The 19,244-nt window shown below is 39.2% G+C and overlaps 1 protein-coding gene across 5 annotated transcripts; it reads left to right on the top strand.

Moving 5' to 3' along the window:
* The first annotated feature begins 2,300 nt into the window (after window positions 1-2,300).
* On the top strand, window positions 2,301-13,811 carry g3bp2a (G3BP stress granule assembly factor 2a). 5 transcript variants are annotated; one of them, XM_023289690.3, is made up of 13 exons: window positions 2,303-2,475; window positions 4,253-4,371; window positions 4,464-4,545; window positions 5,005-5,178; window positions 5,722-5,812; window positions 5,927-6,032; window positions 6,140-6,320; window positions 6,718-6,819; window positions 8,113-8,215; window positions 8,307-8,366; window positions 8,480-8,611; window positions 9,297-9,415; window positions 10,542-13,811. In XM_023289690.3, the coding sequence occupies exons 2-13, from the start codon at window positions 4,277-4,279 to the stop codon at window positions 10,815-10,817; spliced, it is 1,521 nt and encodes a 506-aa protein (XP_023145458.1). In that variant the 5' UTR covers window positions 2,303-2,475; window positions 4,253-4,276; the 3' UTR covers window positions 10,818-13,811. The 5 variants fall into 5 exon arrangements, with proteins under 5 accessions (XP_035812909.1, XP_035812910.1, XP_023145458.1 ...); XM_023289688.3 differs by having other exon boundaries at window positions 9,297-9,424; XM_055009679.1 differs by lacking the exon at window positions 2,303-2,475 and adding an exon at window positions 3,267-3,288 and having other exon boundaries at window positions 9,297-9,424.
* The last annotated feature ends 5,433 nt before the right edge of the window (window positions 13,812-19,244 follow it).

The raw sequence follows: 19,244 nt of genomic DNA, 5'->3' as shown, positions 1-19,244 counted from the left end.
CTGAAAAAACACAGTCCTTCTTACTTCTTTATTATGGTTATGGTTTCCAATTTATAATTACTTTCCCCCCACTGGATACTGTAATAATGCATCCTCTGTTTTACCCAAAGTGGAAGATGTAAAGTTTTTTTCTCTCTCTCTTTTTTTGACCACATGGTGGTGCTTAACATCCACATTTCGAAAGGCCAGTCCACCTAAAACAATGACAAAGAATATAAAAATAATCAGGAACCATTCATACCGGTTGTGATTTTGTGTACATTTGCATCAAAGCACAATTCAAGTTTGACAACACTATCAATGTATACCTAACAAGTTAATGGGACAGCAGCAAGTAGTCTATTGATCCACCACTGACTCATTCTGATCTCCACATGGATATAACTGGAATAGAATTACTGTTACAATGCCTGGTAAAGCTACATGAGACATATCCAGATTCCATTCATATTCTTTTTGTTATCTTTCCAAACGGAAATATTGTGCAGAAACAAGTTAACAGGATATCTGGTACTGAATAAATAATTTATTTTATTTTTTTAAAGAATTTTGGAAATATTTACCTGATTTGACTGATTTTCATAGCTAAAGTGTCATATTAGCTTCAGATAAACCTCTGCATTAAACTTGTAGTCAGAGCAAGGTAATCAGAATGTGTCACTTATTTACTGAAAGTACATTAGAAGTCCCTGTTGGATATCTTAGTACCCACAATAAATGTCTGTGTAGTTTCTCATTCATCCAGGTCATGGTTATCCAAAGTTGTTTAAATCAATCCAACTGGACTTTAAGAAGGTTCCTTGAAGACATTTCACCTCTCATCCAAGAGGCTTCTTCAGTTCTGGTGGTGGTTGATGTGAATGTGAATAACACTGACCACACCTCACAGAGGTTATAAGCTGAGGCAACATCAACCACCACCAGAACTGAAGAAGCCTCTTGGATGAGAGGTGAAACGTCTTCAAGGAACTTTCTTAAAGTCCAGTTGGATTGATTTAAACAACTTTGGATACCCACAATAAACTTTAGTTTCAATGTTTCTAGTGATTAATATTGTTTTAAATCATGACAAGGATCAATGTTGAAGTGACAGAGACGGAGATAGCCTGACTTTAAGTCCTGAGTAGAGCTTTAAAAACACAGGATCCTGCAAATAGCAGGATGCACCTACGCAAACTGTTTCTCCCCTGTTTTGTAAATAAACACAACTTCAGTTTGTTGTAGGAATTATGTGATTTTCAAGTTCAAATACAATCCAAGAGAACATAGATACTGCATTATATAATTGTTTTTATGGGATGGGCAGATCTTCTCATGTCAACTTAAGTTCATGTGTAAAATCAGTGGAGTTCACCTTTAACCCTTAGATCCATAAGTGGGTCAAAAATGACCTGGTGAGGTCGTTCTCTTGCAATATCTTTTCAATGAAAAGTTTTTATAATTTCAGTTTCCAGCTATTCCTCAGTGCTCTACATATAATTCCATTTAAATCTTTAAGTTACCTTTCATACTTTTAAAGAAATTATAATATTTGTATTACTACCAGAAGCTCTTTATCACTGATAATGTCATACAAGAGCTGATGCACAAACTTGGAGGGACAGAGAGCAGCAACAGCTGGAGGAAAAGAATGGGAAAAAGTCAACAAAATGGATGTTGACATTCTTCTATTGCTGTTCTAATAGTCTTCTTTTTTCAATTATCAAAATGTGTTATGAAGTGGAAAAATAAACATATTTCAAACATGAAATCATTCTTATGTGGACAAACATATAATATAAACAATAATGCAAAAGTTATTCTTAACCCAAATGACCAAAATTACATAAAAACACATCCAGCTCATTTTTGACCCACTTGTAGAAGCATGTAGGGTCCAATCGCTTTCGTGCATCTAAGGGTTGAAGCTGTATGTGGAGGAGACGTTTACCAGAAGGTCTATGTTGTATTTCTCTTTCCATGAATGTTGGGATAAATATGCAAATATATGCAAACTGTATGAAAAACGCCTGAAGTTACATGCACATATTAACATAAAACTGCTGCATATTAGGGTCGACGCACGGCTGACCTTAAAAGACATTAAAACACAATAAAAGGTTAATGCAAGACATCATGAGTGTAATTTATCACTCTATCAAGTGTAATGCGTTTTGGGATAACATGAGCTGAAAGTTTGTGGGGGCGTGGTTACCGGCCGACGTCATCTTCATGTTGCCCAGTGTAATGAGCCCATTGGCTGGACGTGTGTGACGGGGGCTCCTGCCCCAGACTGCAGGGGTAAAACAATAAATCGACGCTATCACTTTAAATCATCAATCTCTGGTACAGCAGAGATCATAAACTGTTAGTGGAGCGTGGGAAATATTACAATATCTCATCTGGGATACCCCGTCTTTCAGGACAGTTTACAGCCGGTTATTCGTCGTAATTTAGTCCAAATAATTCTGTCTACATAGATAGGTCTTTCATAAGGTAAGTTAGCCATCCTTCCAGCTGAGCTATGAGACGAGCTAACCGTACCAGCTAGCTGGACGTTAGCTGCATTGTCTAGTCCAAACCACGACTGCTCAGATACAACCAGTCATTATTCAGAGCTGCCAAATAAACGTGTCGCTACTACACAAATAACCCCGATTAGCTATCTGTTCAAATATTTTGTGAAAAAAATTGATTCGTCAAATCTGGGTTTCTTTGTCTTTGAGCTAGCATAGCACTCAACTTGTTTCATTGACAATGGTTCGACAGTTAGTCGAAGTTGGGAGTATTTTAAAGTTTGGAGCGGCTTTATGTTGTTTGGCGTTTTTTTTTTACAGTCGATTGTAAAGAAAAGCAGCTGATACTGTGAATTTTGGATGCTCGCAATGATAAAGTGTACACATTTAGTGGGTGCACTACAATGGCTATCACCGGGTTCAACGTCATGTCGGCTCGGTGCTTTTTTCCCCTTGCAATCAGCTTGCAAGTTGTTTGTGTGAAAGTTCAGCAAAGTAACGTCTTGTCAGTCGTCAGTTTTTCCAGTGTTCACTCACAATGCCCCTGTTTGTTGAGATTGAATGCTTTCACTTCCTGGAAAAATTGGCTGCAGGTGAATAAAAAACGACGACGCCATAAGTTAGCCAGCGCTAGCGTTAGCCGGCTAGCTATCGGTGTCGCAAGGCTTGCAGTTGCTTCTCTGTTTGCTAGGCTAGCATTAGCCGTTTAAGGTGACAGCGAACATCCCGGCAGACTGACATCAATATTTATTTAGTTGTTTTCCAGCTCTAGATAACGTTTCTGGCTGTATAGGTAAACAGTGTTCCTGAAATTTCTAATATTGGTACATACAGTGCAATGTGAATGTGTCACGTCATATCGCTAGTGAACATGCGACAAATGTTAGAGATGGCAAAATGTTGTTAGCACAGACGTGAAAGGCCTCATAGAGCAGGCCATTTTTCTACAAAGGGCTGCGCAGGTGTATCTAACAGATATATAGTTATAAGAGCGGAATTTAATTGCGGTAAAGTTCGTTTTCTTCGCTACCTAACTTGAACCTCCGCGTCTTCTCTTTCACCTAGAGCCGGTTTCCCTCTTTGTCTCATTGGGTGAACGTGATGGCGCAGTTGAATGTTGGCTAGTTGGTTAGCCAGCTAGCTAAACAGTCATCTGACTTGCTTTTGGCGTGGATTTCATGTTGGTCGGGTGAAACATGGGCCTGATAAGACAAAGAAAGTGAAACATTATGTGAAAGGGAAAACCCTCCTGTGCTTGCTGCTCAAACACGTCTATGCTGATCACCCCCAGGCACAATAAACCTATATGTGTACGGATGTGGACTTCCTTAAAATGGCCTGACCTCAAACATTCATGATGCGGTCGGACTGGCTGATTGAAAACTCGTTTTTACAATCTTTGTTTGACCTCAGCTGTCAGTTTATAAGGTGTGCCCTTTTAAAACTGGTGCAGTCAAATACAACAGGCTTGTAGTAAATTTAATGCAGGTTAAAAGGTTTGTGTGAACTGTGTTGCAGAGGTGTTAATTAAGTCATTAATTTGTGTTGCTGCTGAGTTGTATGTAGTTAAAGTAACACTACATTAAAATGTATTCTAAACATAATTGCCACAAATTACAGCCTCCAACGACCTTTGTTGATCATCTCTTCAATTTATTTTATGTATTGCAGGGTTGTACTGGATTGCTCTATTTTGCTAAGTCAACCTATCAAATGCTCAACTTACCACTGGACCTCTGTCTTTTTTTCTGTTTCAGCACTTAATATTGTTTACCAAAGAAATGGTGATGGAGAAGCCAAGTCCCCTGCTTGTAGGGCGGGAGTTTGTGAGGCAGTATTACACACTCTTAAACAAGGCACCAGATTTCCTGCACAGGTAATAACAGAAATGTGTTGTGGTAATGTGGTACATAACAATCTGTTAGTGTTGCAGATACCTTTTTAACTGTCATGTTTTTGATCCATTAGGTTTTATGGGAGGAATTCTTCCTATGTACATGGAGGGCTTGACCCAAGTGGGAAGCTGGCGGAGGCTGTGTACGGGCAAGCGGTAGGTACCCGATAGTGGAGACTCACTTTTAAAATACTGTTAAGTAGATGTACAGTACTAGAGATTCATAGTATTAATAATGTATGTGTTCTTTTAATGAGATTGAAAACACAGTACAAAATAGATTGCTAGGAGAAATGCATAAATGTAGGAAGAAATGATGCATATATGATCGTCACATGTAAAACTTTTACCATTGTCATTCAAGATTTTGCATAATTTCTAGTGATAATTTAAAACTGCTGTTTTAAATTTTTCATTGTGACATGACAACAAAAGTTTGCTGAAAGGATGAATGGGCTTTTCCAGAAAACTTAAAGAATGTTTCTTCAAGTGGTTATAGTTGATTGGATGTCAGAAAATGGTTTCCAAACATCAGAAAACATCTTTTAGGTTATGTTTATTGATCTGTTTATTTCTTTTATCCATTTGTCTCTTTTCCTTGTCTGTGCATCTCAGGAAATCCACAAGAAGGTCATGTCTCTGCAGTTTAGTGAATGCCACACAAAAATCAGGCATGTGGATGCCCATGCCACTCTGAGTGATGGAGTGGTGGTGCAAGTCCTCGGAGAACTGTCAAACAATGGTCAACCCATGAGGAAATTTATGCAAACTTTTGTGCTTGCTCCGGAGGTGAGTATTCTTCCCTCTATATTGTTCACAGGCATCAAAGTTGAGTGGTAACAGCAATAACATAATTATTTCCTGAGATTTATCGCTTAATTATTACCTATAAATATAAATTCTGGACATCTGATCGAGTCAAACTGCTGGTTACAATAGACAAACTGCTATAATTTACATAGTGGGGAGTGTGGGCACTTCAAGCCAATCAAATGTCCACGAGCAGCCACGCCACGAGTGTGCTTTTCTGTTCCACAGTAAGGTAAATTTGTTTACCTTCACTGCTAAAGAAGCTCCTAATGAAAAGCATGTGGTATTTACTATCACTTCTTCGGAAATGTGAAGCAGCAACAGTATGATGAAAGGCCACAGTGGAAGCACATGTCATCTCAATTTGGTTTGACACAGCATAGCTAGATATGACAGAGAAACCCTAAATGAAATTTCTCTCTAAAAGTAAAGGAGAATATGTTTAAAATGCACCAATGCTCCACTCTCAAACCTTGAAAAGAGGTGTAAGTTGTTTTCTGTTTGCATGACAAATGTTCTCAGGGTTCTGTGGCAAACAAGTTCTACGTCCACAATGACATCTTCCGTTATGAGGACGAAGTTTTTGGAGACTCTGAAGCTGAGCTTGATGAGGGTAAGTTGTTCACAAGGGTCCTATACTGACCTTGTTTTTTAATTAGTGAGTTATTAGTCCATAATGTTTTGGTTTAAAGCTGGAGCGTTCCTTCATTTGCGTTCTCTCTTTTAGAATCTGAGGAGGAAGTTGAAGAGGAACCAGAAGAGAGGCAGGCGTCCCCTGAGCCACTTCAAGAAAGCCCCAACAGCACCACCTATTACGACCCTCACCCTGTCACGTAAGCAAAAGTTCTTGATAAGCCTGAGCAACGTGGTCCGTCATGAAGACTTCAGCCTCTTCAGCTTAATTTATCAATTAAAGTCTTTTTTGCTTTTTGCTCTGCAGCAATGGAGTGGAGGAGCCCATGGAGGAGCCAGCTCCAGAACCAGAGCCAGAACCGGAACCAGAGCCAAAAGTAGAGGAGATAAAGCCTGAAGTAGATGAGAAGGTTCTGGAAGAAATGGAGGAAAAAGCACCATCACCGGTTCCTGTGGAGTCTCCACCAAACACCCAGGAACCTCCCAAGGTAATGCTGTCGTCTTTAGAGTTACTTCTCAGTAATTTCATTGTGTTAAATTACAATGAATTGCACTGAATCTAAGTGCAACAAGGGCATTATGAATAATTCGTAGTTTATTTGGCACCTGTTATACTACGTATGAAATATCATAATACAACAGGCTACAGTAAACCGAACACAAGCAATGGTTTGTGTCAAAACTGAGAGCTGTCTGTCATTGACAGTGGGCAAGAAGTTTTAATTTGTTTTAGTTTTAATTTGGCATTTAATGATACATAGACCAGCAAAATATTTCCAAATCCAACAGACATATGTGATGGCAGTAATGTACCTGTAGAATCACTGTAAGGCAGTTGAGAGTTATCAGTGCAGCCATATTGATGCATTACTGCATCCTTAACAGACTTTCTCCTGGGCCTTGGTGACCAGTAAAAACCTACCTCCTACTGGCACAGTCACCTCCTCTGGAATCTCCCCTCATGTCGTTAAAGCTCCAAGCTCACAGGTAAATCACTACCGTTACTTATGACATTATATAATATACTACAAGTTGAGTTTTTTTCCTCAGCCTAGGATATGGGCAGCTATTCGTGAGTCTGACACAATATTTATGTCAAACAACCATTATAGAAAAAAAATGAGAGAGTGGAGAACAGCACTAGATGTTGAAGTTTATATATGAAGAGTCTCAGCTAGAATATAGTAGTTATATTTATTCGGTGCCTCTTCCAATGGGTAATGTTCAGGTTTACACTTTTCAGTCAGCACAGTCCCAAAAGCCCTAAGAAAATACATTAAAGTGACGTATTTTAAAAGAGATCCTGGTATTGAGCGAGTCATGTTCATTGTGTCTCATGAATCAAAGAAATCCTCAGACTTCTGAATTTTGTATGATCTGCTATACAACAGTTTAATCTGGCTATGGGTATTTTAACCGCAAATTCCTTCATCACCTGTGTGTAATTTTGTAATTGCACATCACTGTTGATGTCTATATAACACATTTTTTGACAGTAATTTGAAAAAATACTTATTAATTTAAAAAGCCGCCTTGTGTAACTGAAAAATCAAGACATAATAACTTTATTTATATAGCACCCTTAAGAACTAGATTAGCATGCATATCAAATAAAGGAACTAGGCAGTTTAAAAATTAAAGAATAAGACTGAAGGTTAAAGTTAGAAATTAAAGATTAAAAAAAAACAAAATTGAGAATTAATGAATTTGAGAGACAACATCACACCAAAGAATCAGTCAGCTGAAAGTGAAATAAAACAAGAAAGAACATCTAAAATAAACAGGACATAATACAAAGTAGAACACTAAAACTAAATAAAGCTAAAAGTAAACCTCACATAAAAATGTGTTTTCAGAAGTGATTTAAAAGAAGTTACTGACTCTGCAAGCTTCATCTCCTCAGGCAGGATAATGAAGGTTATAATAGTCTGTGGTAAAATTTAGCACAAATTGTTTTGAAGCACAACAAACTAATTTGAGTGACCACATCAACACAAAAAGAATTTACAAATGAAAGATGAAGTAGTAGCTGGGAAAGTCACATTTATACCAAACCCTGAAGCTACTGCTTGAATAAAAATGCAAATTCATCACACAAATGCTTCCTAATAACATAGAAAAATGTCCTAATGAGTAAAAAATGAAATGGAGAGAAATGAAGCCTTATGTTAAACATTCAGGACAAATTTTGTGACTACATGCAGCTCAGAAGGACTGACCTTACTGTGAAGTTGTGATATTGTTCATTTACGCTTTCCTGTCTCACATCCTTCCATGTAGCCCAGAGTGGAAGCCAAGCCGGAGACACAGACAGCACCTCTTCGCCCCAGAGACCAGCGCACTCGCGACAGACCGACCTTCACTCCACGGGGTCCCAGGCCTGGTAATGCAGACACTAATCCTCCCCAGATGAAGAGTTCTTCACATTTTCATTTGGTTTATTCTAACTGTCTGCATGTCTCTGCTACTGTTAGATGGTGTTGCATCTTCTGAGTCACAAACAGGAAAGCCGCACTTGAGTTTTGTTAACAAAGGTAAATGACCGTTTACATTACAGCTCACTCTTTGATTTCTTAGTGACAGTATTATTGAGTCGTTTTTTGTAGATGATATGGTGCTGATCTGATGTGACTGTTTTGATCTGCAGGTGGCCGGGGAGATGCCGAGTCTGGTGACATGGACGGCAGGCGGAATCCCCGTTATCCAGACAGCCACCAGCTTTTTGTTGGAAACCTCCCACATGACATTGATGAGAGCGAGCTCAAAGAGTTCTTCATGAGTATGTTGTTTTTCAGAAAGAAACATTTTGTCAGTACAGTTTGAACAACAAAGCACTCAGAGCGCAGTACTCCGCCAAGGCTTCTCGGTCGTATCATTTCCGACGGCTGAAATCTTGACTAAATTCGTGGCAGAAATCACAGCAACATAGAATGTGGCCATTTAGTATAAATGTACCCACAAACAAAATGACCTTGAACTGAGCACAAGCATGTGTACGTTATGTACGGATACCGAATTGCATGACCTAAATATGTAGTGGGTGGTGGGAATTGATGGGACTCAGAAACACCGCCACGATTTAATCAGTTGTTCCTTGTATCATTTCTGACAGATAAGTCCCGATAAATCTGCAGCAGTGGATTTGTAGTAGGATCACAATCATGGTATCATCAACAGTCAGCATTACAGTGACGCCATGCTGCTATCTTGCAATGATACAGAAATCTTTATCAAATCCATGGATCCAGACTATAAGCCGGTCCTTGGTCCTTTTGTAATTTCTGAACTTCTATGAAAATGTCATTCAAATCCGTTTGTTTTTGAGTAATGTTGCTAACAGGCAGACGGACAAACATACGCCAATCATCACATAACTCCGCCGAGGCTCCACCTCCTTGGCGGAGTAATTAGTGGTTTAAAAAAAATCATCCAGAGCTGAATGTTGTTATTCTGTCTTCTTGCAGCGTATGGAAACGTGGTGGAACTGCGGATCAACACCAAGGGCGTTGGTGGGAAGCTGCCCAACTTTGGATTTGTGGTGTTTGATGACTCTGATCCTGTGCAAAGAATCCTGGGAGCCAAGGTAGAAGGGGCATGTATCGATATTTCATTACCCACTTTCGTTCATTTGGTGGTGGTTTGGTGACACTTTTCTACAGTTAACTTGGCACTGGGTTTCTCTTCTCTGCTCAGTTTGATTAAACAAGGGATAGGGAATGCCTAAGGCTGTCAACTTCCATCGTCTATACGTCTGCATCTTTTGTCTTGTCAGTAATAAAGATTGTATCAATATAACTTGTCGATCTTGTACAGTGAGTGCCGTTACACAGCATAAAGGTTCATACTGCTTTGAGGAAGAAAATTACATCTTGGCAAGCTGCAGTATTTCAGTAAACTTCTATTTGATCTGCAGTGCATTATGCTGAAGCAGAAACTGAGATAAAAATTCAGCATTTTTTTCTTCATCCTTAATGTACACTTGGTTGAACTGAGACCCTGAATCACACATAATGCTGTTTGCACTGCCAGAAAACAGCTTTTCTAGAACAAATATCCCAGCTATAAAGGCAGTTGACACTCTTGCAATTAGTAGAAAAGCTATTAACCAACAATTACGGTTAGCTTCAATAGAAAAATTGGGGACATAATTTGAATAACAGGGATTAACACGTTGACACCTTCACATTAAAATGGTGCAAGGTGCTGCTTTGGTGGAGCCTATGATACAAAACTTAGCAGACAGAATTGCAGAAAAATAACAGTTTTACCATTCAGTACATCACTCTGTTCATGTTGGAGCGTAATCCACTTTGACCAATGAACGCAGGCTCTATCCACATAATGTTACTTTGCATCAGGGTTAGGGTAAGGTCATTTGTGTTAGGATCCCCTACATTTGGATTTGCAAATTGGCTTAGGCTAAAAATACTTTGGTGTGTGGCTTAGTTCATGCTACATAGTTGCTCCTATACAAATAAATGAATGTGCAAAGCCACAGCAACACCACAGTGGCTTTAGTTGTATTTTTTTCTCTCTGAATACAGCCTCAGAGCTGAAATTCTATGACTGGCAGGAACGCAGAACTTGTCAGGCCAGACCAGCAGAGGAACAAATCCATGTGTAAAACCAGTGAATGATGTGGGTGTGAAATGGGCGAGGAAATATTAAGTCCATCTTTGCTAGTAGTGACCCTGTTGTTCTCCTTGCAGCCCATCATGTTTCGAGGTGACGTGCGTCTGAATGTGGAGGAAAAGAAGACGAGGGCGGTGCGTGAACGAGAGACCCGCGGTGGAGGAGATGAACGTCGGGACATGAGGCGCAACGATCGGGGTCCTGGAGGTTCACGGGGCATCGTGGGAAGTGGAATGATGCGTGACGGGAGGGGACCACCGCCTCGAGGTGGCATGGCCCCCAAACCTGGCATGGGCTCTGGAAGAGGCTCCGGGGGCCAGGGAGAGGGTCGCTTCACGACCCAGCGCCGCTGAGAAGAGCACCACCTGCAGCGTGGAAATAGTATCGTGTTCCTCAGCTTCAACCGTTCTCGTTAACGAAAAGAAATCTTCATGTATAAAAGTATATATTTGTTTTTTTGGTTCTTTTTTTAAATTTTTTGTTCCCTCTTTGCTTTGGAATGTGACACAGCCTGTCAACCATTTGTTTGTGAACTAGACAAAACAAAATAAGCAAACAAAAAATGTCGCTTATTAGTTGTGAGCTGAGCATCCTTTTCGGGTAACTCAAGAATTCACAAACTTTAATTTGTAAATTCGTGAAAAAAGGCAAACCAACCAGGAGTAATCTGCCACATTAGGAGGGACTGATGAGACTTTTAACTACAATAATACAGCCCATCATTTGGAAAAGAGATTATATGCCTTGACTTAACTGGGGCGCTGCTTCACGAAATCCCTCTATTGCACATTTTATATGGTAGTTTTCTGCCCTTTACTGTTGGAAAAGAGTGAGATGCAAAGTTTTTGCAGTTCCAGGGGAAAAGCTTGCCTTTTACTTTTTTCCTTTTGAGAGACCACTGCTTCAAAATTGCATAATGCACTCATCAATATGCACTAATGGGTACTTTTTGTCATGTTACATTGACATCCATGCTCGGAACGCAGCTGGAGAGACCTGTTTTGTCTCAAAGCGATACGACTTACCGGGGCAGGCCACTCGCAGCCTGTCCGCTGTGACCAATGTACTTTTCACACTTTTGACCCAAAACTACGCTTCAATTACTGCTGGATGGACAAGATGACAAGCAAATCTACATTATATTTTTCCTCATTTGTAAATCAAACAAAACAAAAAAAAAAAAAAAGCTCAAATCCTGGACTTTCACCAAATGAGTGGGGGGACAAAGGATAAACCAAGAAACAAAGTTGAACAATAGAAGAGTGGTAATTGATGGCGGCTCGCTCTGTTTTTCTTTTGATTCCAAGTTTAATTGTTTTGTTTTTTCCCTGCCAGCTAGACTGCGAAACTGGGATGGGTGACACCTCCCTCCCTCTTCCCTCCCTTCCTGTCTTAAGTGCGGAGTAACCGAATAAATGTACAGCAAAAATCATAGTTTACTGTATGTTTTGCTTTTCTGTGTATATTTTCATTTCTCTCTCGACTTGATAAAAGCATGATGGTGCCTTCTATTTCACCTTTTTCGGTCTTACTAAAGCAGTAAAGCAGTTCGGGGCTCGCTGCCTCCTAGTATACGGAGCTGCTCATTTTGAACTATTGTCTGCTAGGAGCAGATTAAAAAAATACTTGCAGTATTCATAAAATTTACATTTTTTTGGGTGCATATTTCATTTTTTCCATACTGTTTTACTACCTAAGATGATCTGCTGTGAGTTTTGTACATTTGTGTTTGTGTAATTGTGTCAGTTCTGGGTTTTGTAGAGACAATAGGTGCCTCGGTTCTGTTTGTTGTTAGATGGTTAAAGAGGTGCATCTGAAGAACTTCTCCCAAAACAAAGGTACATTAAAGATGGTGACGGTGAAATGCTTGGTCTTTGGTTATAGCTCTTCACGACCACGGTTTCTGAGGTTTGGAAAAATGTCCCATAATATGGTTCAGATGCTGTTGATCCCTTTCAGTCTGACCTTAGTTTTTTGTGACTCATGGCAGCGCTCGGGTTAATCCCTGGACTCAGAAGTTGTCAGACTGTTCTTTTCTCAGCTACAGTTTTGTAACGATCTGTGGGCGGGCTGGCCATAGCTCCAGCCTGCAGACAAGCAAATAATTGTGCTCACTTTTCTAGCGTTAATGCATTTGTATTTTCATACGCTGATTATTCACTGTGCTTATTTTATTGAGTTATTTTTTCCATTCAAGGCTAAGTCTGATTTGAATGCCGTACCAGTTGGCTCCTTCTTGTCTGCTAGCATCTTTTGTTCATACCACTCAGTAGGGAGGGAAGACCTTTTGGTTTCAGCTGGAAAGGAAAACATGACAAGTGAGATGTTATATTTTATTATTATTATTTTGTTGTTATCTTGCACTGAACTGGGAAGTGAAAATGACGATGTAGCATTTTTCTTGACAAATATACTAATGAGGTCTTCCTTGTCTGGTAGTATTGCACTATTTTCCAGCATTTCTGGGACAATCTGTCAGTTTGAACACAGCCTCTCCAAATTTCTCATCTGACAGTGAAAAAGAAAAAAAACAAGTATCGCTCATCTTGTTATTGACATAAAATGTTAGCTCTCAGTTAAAACAAGACCTGATGGACAGATATGGCATATTTAAGGTAGATTTCCACAGTAAAGCTTGGCTGCTCTCCCTCGTTGAGATTAAACACTTTTTTTAGATGTGAGTAGTTTTTGAACTCTTAAATTGGGTAACATTACAGAAAACTTCCAGATCTTTGGCCCTCGAGTGTTGAACACTTCTCACGGGTACCTCAGCCCCCCCCAAACAAATGTTTATTTGTCAGGTAATTGCTTAACATGAGCACTTGACTGCAATCATGCTTTTTTACAGCAATGGTCCACGAAGAGAGTAGTGAAGAAGAGCCATCATGCTTTCTGACCAATCTTCTGCTTTTTACATGTTAGTGGTGGAAAAATGTTTTGAACATAGAAATTTATAGTCTGATAATTATTCGTTTTCGCTGAGGTTTTTTCACGACTCATCCATTTTCCGAACTTTAAAGGATCCTCAGAAGAAGAAGAAGAGGAAAAAAAGCTGTAAATCTATTTTCCTGTGGTTAAAAATGCAGTTAGTGGATCCTCATTGTGAATCATTCTAGTCCTTTCCAAATGGAAATAGAAGTACCTTCTTGGCTCTAGCAGGTGTGGTAAACAGTTGGCTGCCATCTTAATTTTAATGTGTTTACCCTTGTTGCTAGTACAAAACTGTTGCAGGTGGAGAATCTTTTTTTCTTTTTTTTTGTAATTAGATTTTTTTCTTTTTTGTTATTTTTTCCTTTCCATTTTTGAATGTGTTGGACTTAACATACAATAAACTACTGATAACAGCACCGTTCAAACCATTTGTCATGTTTACAAGGAACTAAGTGCAAAGTTCTGTCATGTGATTTCCAATATGTTACACATGAAGAGACGTGTTTTGTTTTTGTAGCTTGATTTTTATTCTGCAAGACCAAAAAAATAACATTCCAGGGTATCTGCAGGTCCAAAAAGTTTTTAAAAGCACTGAATTGACTTCTCTTTTAAAAAATCCCAGAGGCCCTGGGCTGTCAGAAGTCATCTGTCAACTATGTGAAATTGGTTTGACAATCAACTGCGGAGGTTTTGAAGCTAAAATGAAGTTTGGTTTATTATTTTTTAAGTTCAATTCAATTCATCCGTCAGTTTTCTGCTTCTTATTGGAGTCCATTGTGTTAGATGATTAATTCTAGAATTCATAGTTACTCTTGACAGGTACTGAAAAGAATGACATAAATGTCAATAAATCCACATGTTTAATAAATATTTGTAGGCTTTAATGTCCCTACTGGTTCTTCGTCATTGTTTGACCCGGACTGTTTTCTCTGTTTCTACACTGCCTGTCCAAAAAAAAAGTTGCCACTTGGATTTAACTAAGCAAATAGCTGGGAGCCTTCCATTGGTTAATTACTGCAGTGATGACAACAGCTTATTTAATCCTAGCTGATGCAGTGAGGAGCTTCTCATTTCTTAAACAACCATGTTGGAAGACATATCCTGTGGTCATGGAAAGGATGTTAATCTGTCTCAGAAGGGTCAAATTATTGGCCTGCATCAAGCAAAGAAAACAACTCAGGAGATTTCTGAAATTACTAAAATCAGGTTAAGAATCATACAACACATTATTAAAACCTGAAGGATAGTGGTGAACCATCATCTTTGAGGAACAAACTTAGATGACTGTAGGAAATCAACAATAGAACTCACAGCTATGTTTAATAGTGAAAGTAAGAACATTTCCACAAGTACAATGTGAAGGGAACTGAAAGGATTGGGACTAAACAGCTGTGTAGCTCTAAGAAAACCACTGATCAGTGAGGCTAATCAGAAACAAAGGCTTCAGTTTGCTAGGTAGCATAAAGATTGGACTCTGGAGCAATGGAAGAAAGTCATGTGGTCTGATGAGTCCAGATTTACCCTGTTCCAAAATGATGGGGGCATCAGGGTAAGAAGAGAGGAGGATGAAGTGATGCACTCATCATGTCTAGTGTCTACCAGCCTGTGGGGGTTTAGGGTTATGATCTGGGGTTGGTCAGGTTCAGCAACGTTATGTTCCCAAAGAATGAGGTCAGCTGACTACCTGAATATACTGAATGACCAGGTCTTTCCATCAGTGGCGTTTTTCTTCCCTGATGACATGGACATGTTCCAAGATGACGATGCCAGGATTCATGGGGCTCACATTGTGAATGAGTGGATCAGGGAGCATGAGACGTCATTTTCACACATGGATTTGCTTCCGCAGAGTCCAGACCTCAGCCCCATTGAGCATCTTTGGGATGTGCTGGAGAAGACTTTGTCCAACTCTCCCATCATCAATGTAAGATCTTGGAAGAAAATTAATCTGGACAGAAATAAATGCTGTGACATTGCAGAAGCTTCTTGAAACGATACCACAATGAATGAGTGTTGTTCTCAGAGCTAGAGGTCCACTGAAATATTAGAGTGTGCAACTTTTTTATTTTGGATGGGCACTGTATAAAGGTCTTTCAATTTGAATGATACAGAAACAGTTTTGCTGTTCTCATGTAAAAGCATCTCTGTGAAAGCTAAATACAACAATTCATACAGTAGTAGAAGTTATCAATCTTTGGTAGAATTCACCAGAATCTCTTTAATCGTCCTCCTCAGATGATGCTTGGCTTGACGTAGAATCAAACTGTTGACCTCCAGTTGGGTTGATGCTGTGTTGAGGAAACCTGTGCACCAGTTGGTGGTGTCGTTTCAGAAGCTCTAAGAACCACTTATGAGTTGGGAGGAAGCCAGGTTGACCAAAAGGTGAATGAAAGTTGACCCCATCGGGAGGAAGAATGTAGTAAACATTGGGAGGAAGAGGAGGAGGGTTTGGATCTTGTTTGCCAGCCGGAGCAGGAGGTGGAACAGGTTTACTGACAGAGATTAGAGGTGGACTGGTTCCTGCCAGAGGATCATCAGGGACAGGTACAATCTGACATGGTGGCTTCTCATTCCCTGGTTGAGCAGCTCCACTTTCTTCCATTAAGAACCCTGTGAAATAAATAAAAATAAACCATGTAAATGTGATTCATTCAACCAAGGATTTCAAATGTTACCGCTGAGAAATGAAGAAATCAAGTCTTACCAGTTCTGAATGCTTCTTGTTCATGCTTGCCGACGTTATGCGCCACAGGAAGAGCTCCTTGAAGGAAACAACAAATACTATTATTACATCTCAGCCAGAGGCACCAAACTCATCTTAGTTCAGGGGCCACATTCAGCCCAATTTGATCTCAAGTGGGCCGGACCAATAAAATCACATCATTATATCCTATAAATAATGACAAGTCCACATGTTTTTCTCTTTTTTGTGTGTGTGTAAAAAAGTACATTCTGAAAATGGTCCCATTTAATTATCGTTTTTACAAAACATTATGAACAACCTGAATATTTAAAGAAAAATAAGTGCAATTTCAGCAGTATTATGCCTCAGTTTATCATTTACACATTATAAATTACAGACCACAGTGTATCTTCAAAGGCCCACAACATTTAGTCACAGGTATCTGGAACTGAACAATATAGTACTTTACAACTTGTCAAGATTTAGAAATCCTTTTAAATTTGCACGTGTGTAGTAATCCTGACAAACCACACAAACTAAAGTGGCAACTATTAAGGAAAAGGTTAAGTAGTCCCTCTGCATTGTAAAAATGTATCATAAAAATGCATAAAAGTTGTGGCACAATAGGGTTCCACCAAACCAAACTCTGTTGTACTGAAGCTGCTGACTCACATTATATTGTACAATGCTCAGTGTCTTCAAATATTTTTACAGTAAGGATTCATTTTCACCGTTGTAATTTTTTACACTTTGCAAAGTCGTCCCACGGGCCAGAATGGACCCTCTGGCGGGCCAGTTTTGGCCCACGGGCCGTATGTTTGACACCCCTGATCTAAGCTTTTATTTATATATGACTGCTAAATGCAGGTTTGATGCTAATTTAAGAAACAGGTTGTAAATTGACATCCCTTTAGCTCATCAAGATCTTAATGCAGTTTTAAAACATCTATCCAGTTTTTTAAAATGAAATTTAAAAAACGTTTTGTTACTTTCTGCTGGTATTATAGAGAATCATCCATCTATCCATTATCTATACACCACTTAATCTTCATTAGGGTCATAGAGGGGGCTGGAGTTTATCCCAGCTGACTTAGGTGAAGGCAGGGGACACCTGTACAGGTCACCAGTCTATCACAGGGCTGCATATAGAGAAACAATCACATTCACACCTACAGACAATTTAGAGTTATCAGTTAACCTCAGCATGTTTTTGGACTGTGGGAGGAAGCTGGAGAACCTGGAGAAAACCCTGAATGTACAGGGAGAACAAGTAAACTCCATGCAGAAAGATCCCAGGAAGGCTGGGATGCAAACAGGATCTTCTAGCTGCAAGGCGAAAGTGCTGACCACCAAGCCACTGTGCAGCCCATAGAGAATCATATTCTAGGAAATATAATCTACAAAAACAATCATTTGACAATTTAGACTCAACATTTCTAAAATTGTGTGATCGAAATCTGAATTGCAAAAGTACTGTACCAGCCTGGTTTATGAGTGTCCTACTTCGATAATCAGTCACTTTCTTTGTTACCTTGAGGAGCTACTGGAATAAATAATGACATATTGTAATTTTACGGTTATATTTTCATATGATCACTGAATGGAGACGTCTGGATTTTACAAATATGTCAATTAACAACCCATTGTGTTTTGCTTTTTCTAAAATCCAGAAATATTCAGTTTTCTGACATAAAGGCAGAAAAAATGAAAATATTCAAATTTAAGAAGCTATAATCAGAGAATTTTGTCACTTTTCTGATTGATTATAAAGGAAACTGCTACTGTAGTGCAGCAAAGATTAACTGACAAACTGGTTTTCTTGATTTATTTGTTGTTTGGTCGAAAAAAAAGCAGAAAATGTTGAAAAATGTGGATCGATTGTATCTTGTTTTGTCCATAAACTCAAAAATATTCAGTTTTCTGTCATAAAAGTAGAAAAAAATGAAATATTCAACTGTAAGAAGCTGGACTTAGAGAATGTAGACTTTTTTACTTTAAAAATAAACTAAAATCAAAGATCAAAGCAGCTGCTAATTAATTGTCAATCTTCACATGGACTGATTTATCCACTATTTCTACCCTTTTCTCTTTTTTTTCCCCGCACAGCTAGCAATAAAAATGAGCCAGAGTATGTGGGTTTTATTTTTCATGTTGCTTTAAAACCATCTTCACCCCCATTTCTCAGAAAACAGCAACAGAAGACACAACCTTAAACAATGGCTTGGTCCTGCTTTCAACCCACCAGTGATAAAGAAAACAGCCTTTCAGTATTTACTTTCTGAATGATGGCTGAAGACTTACTCACCGGTGTTGTGTGATTGTAGATGCAGAATAAAAACCAAGGCTGCTGCAGATATCAGCTCCATAGTTGACAGAAAATGCTCCCCAAAGACCCTCTGAGAAGCTTTTTAAGACACAGCGAGAAACTATGTCACACCTTGTTTGTTTTCCTACGATGTTTTTATGTTATGACTCAGGTGTTATATTAGCATGACGAGACAGGCATGTAAAATGATTTAAATTATCACAGTGGATTGCTTCACCATTTTCCAACATCACTTTAATTGCTGAGGAATACAGTTTGTGGTGTTTATTTTGGAAGAGCTTGCTGTGTGGAGGTTCACAGGGAAACCTTGGGCTCGCAGCTGTAGGAAGATTGTTTCCAAGTTCTGTGCAAATCGAGTCCACTGAGGCGGACAAAAGAGGGCGGCTGCATACTAAAGAACATAATGAGTAACTATGGTGAGCCCAGACTTTAGAGCAGAGCAGATGGTAGACGGGGTCAGGGGCACCGAGGACACTGAGGTCAGGTAAGATGTGGTGTTCTTTTGGGGAACCTTCTCCAGGATTTCATTTCTCACATACACTACCGTTCAAAAGTTTGGGGTCACCCAGAAAATTTCATGTTTTCCATGAAAACTCATGCTTTTATCCATGTGCTAACATAACTGCACAAGGGTTTTCTAATCATCAATTAGCCTTTCAACACCATTAGCTAACACAGTGTAGCATTAGAACACAGGAGTGATGGTTGCTGGAAATGTTCCTCTGTACCCCTAAGTTGATATTTCATTAAAAACCAGCCGTTTCCAACTAGAATAGTCATTTACCACATTAAAAATGTCTAGACTGGATTTCTGATTCATTTAATGATATCTTTATTGGG

The sequence above is a fragment of the Amphiprion ocellaris genome, chromosome 4, assembly GCF_022539595.1.
Source record: "Amphiprion ocellaris isolate individual 3 ecotype Okinawa chromosome 4, ASM2253959v1, whole genome shotgun sequence".
Lineage (NCBI taxonomy): Eukaryota > Metazoa > Chordata > Actinopteri > Pomacentridae > Amphiprion > Amphiprion ocellaris.
This window is presented reverse-complemented; position numbering and strand designations above follow the sequence as displayed.

Coding starts and splice junctions, on each gene's coding strand:
- g3bp2a (XM_023289688.3), top strand. CDS start 4,277: ATGGTGATGGAGAAGCCAAGTCCCCTGCTTGTAGGGCGGGAGTTTGTG. Junction 6,321..6,717: donor ACACCCAGGAACCTCCCAAG/GTAATGCTGTCG, acceptor CATCCTTAACAG/ACTTTCTCCTGGGCCTTGGT. Junction 8,367..8,479: donor CTTGAGTTTTGTTAACAAAG/GTAAATGACCGT, acceptor TTTGATCTGCAG/GTGGCCGGGGAGATGCCGAG.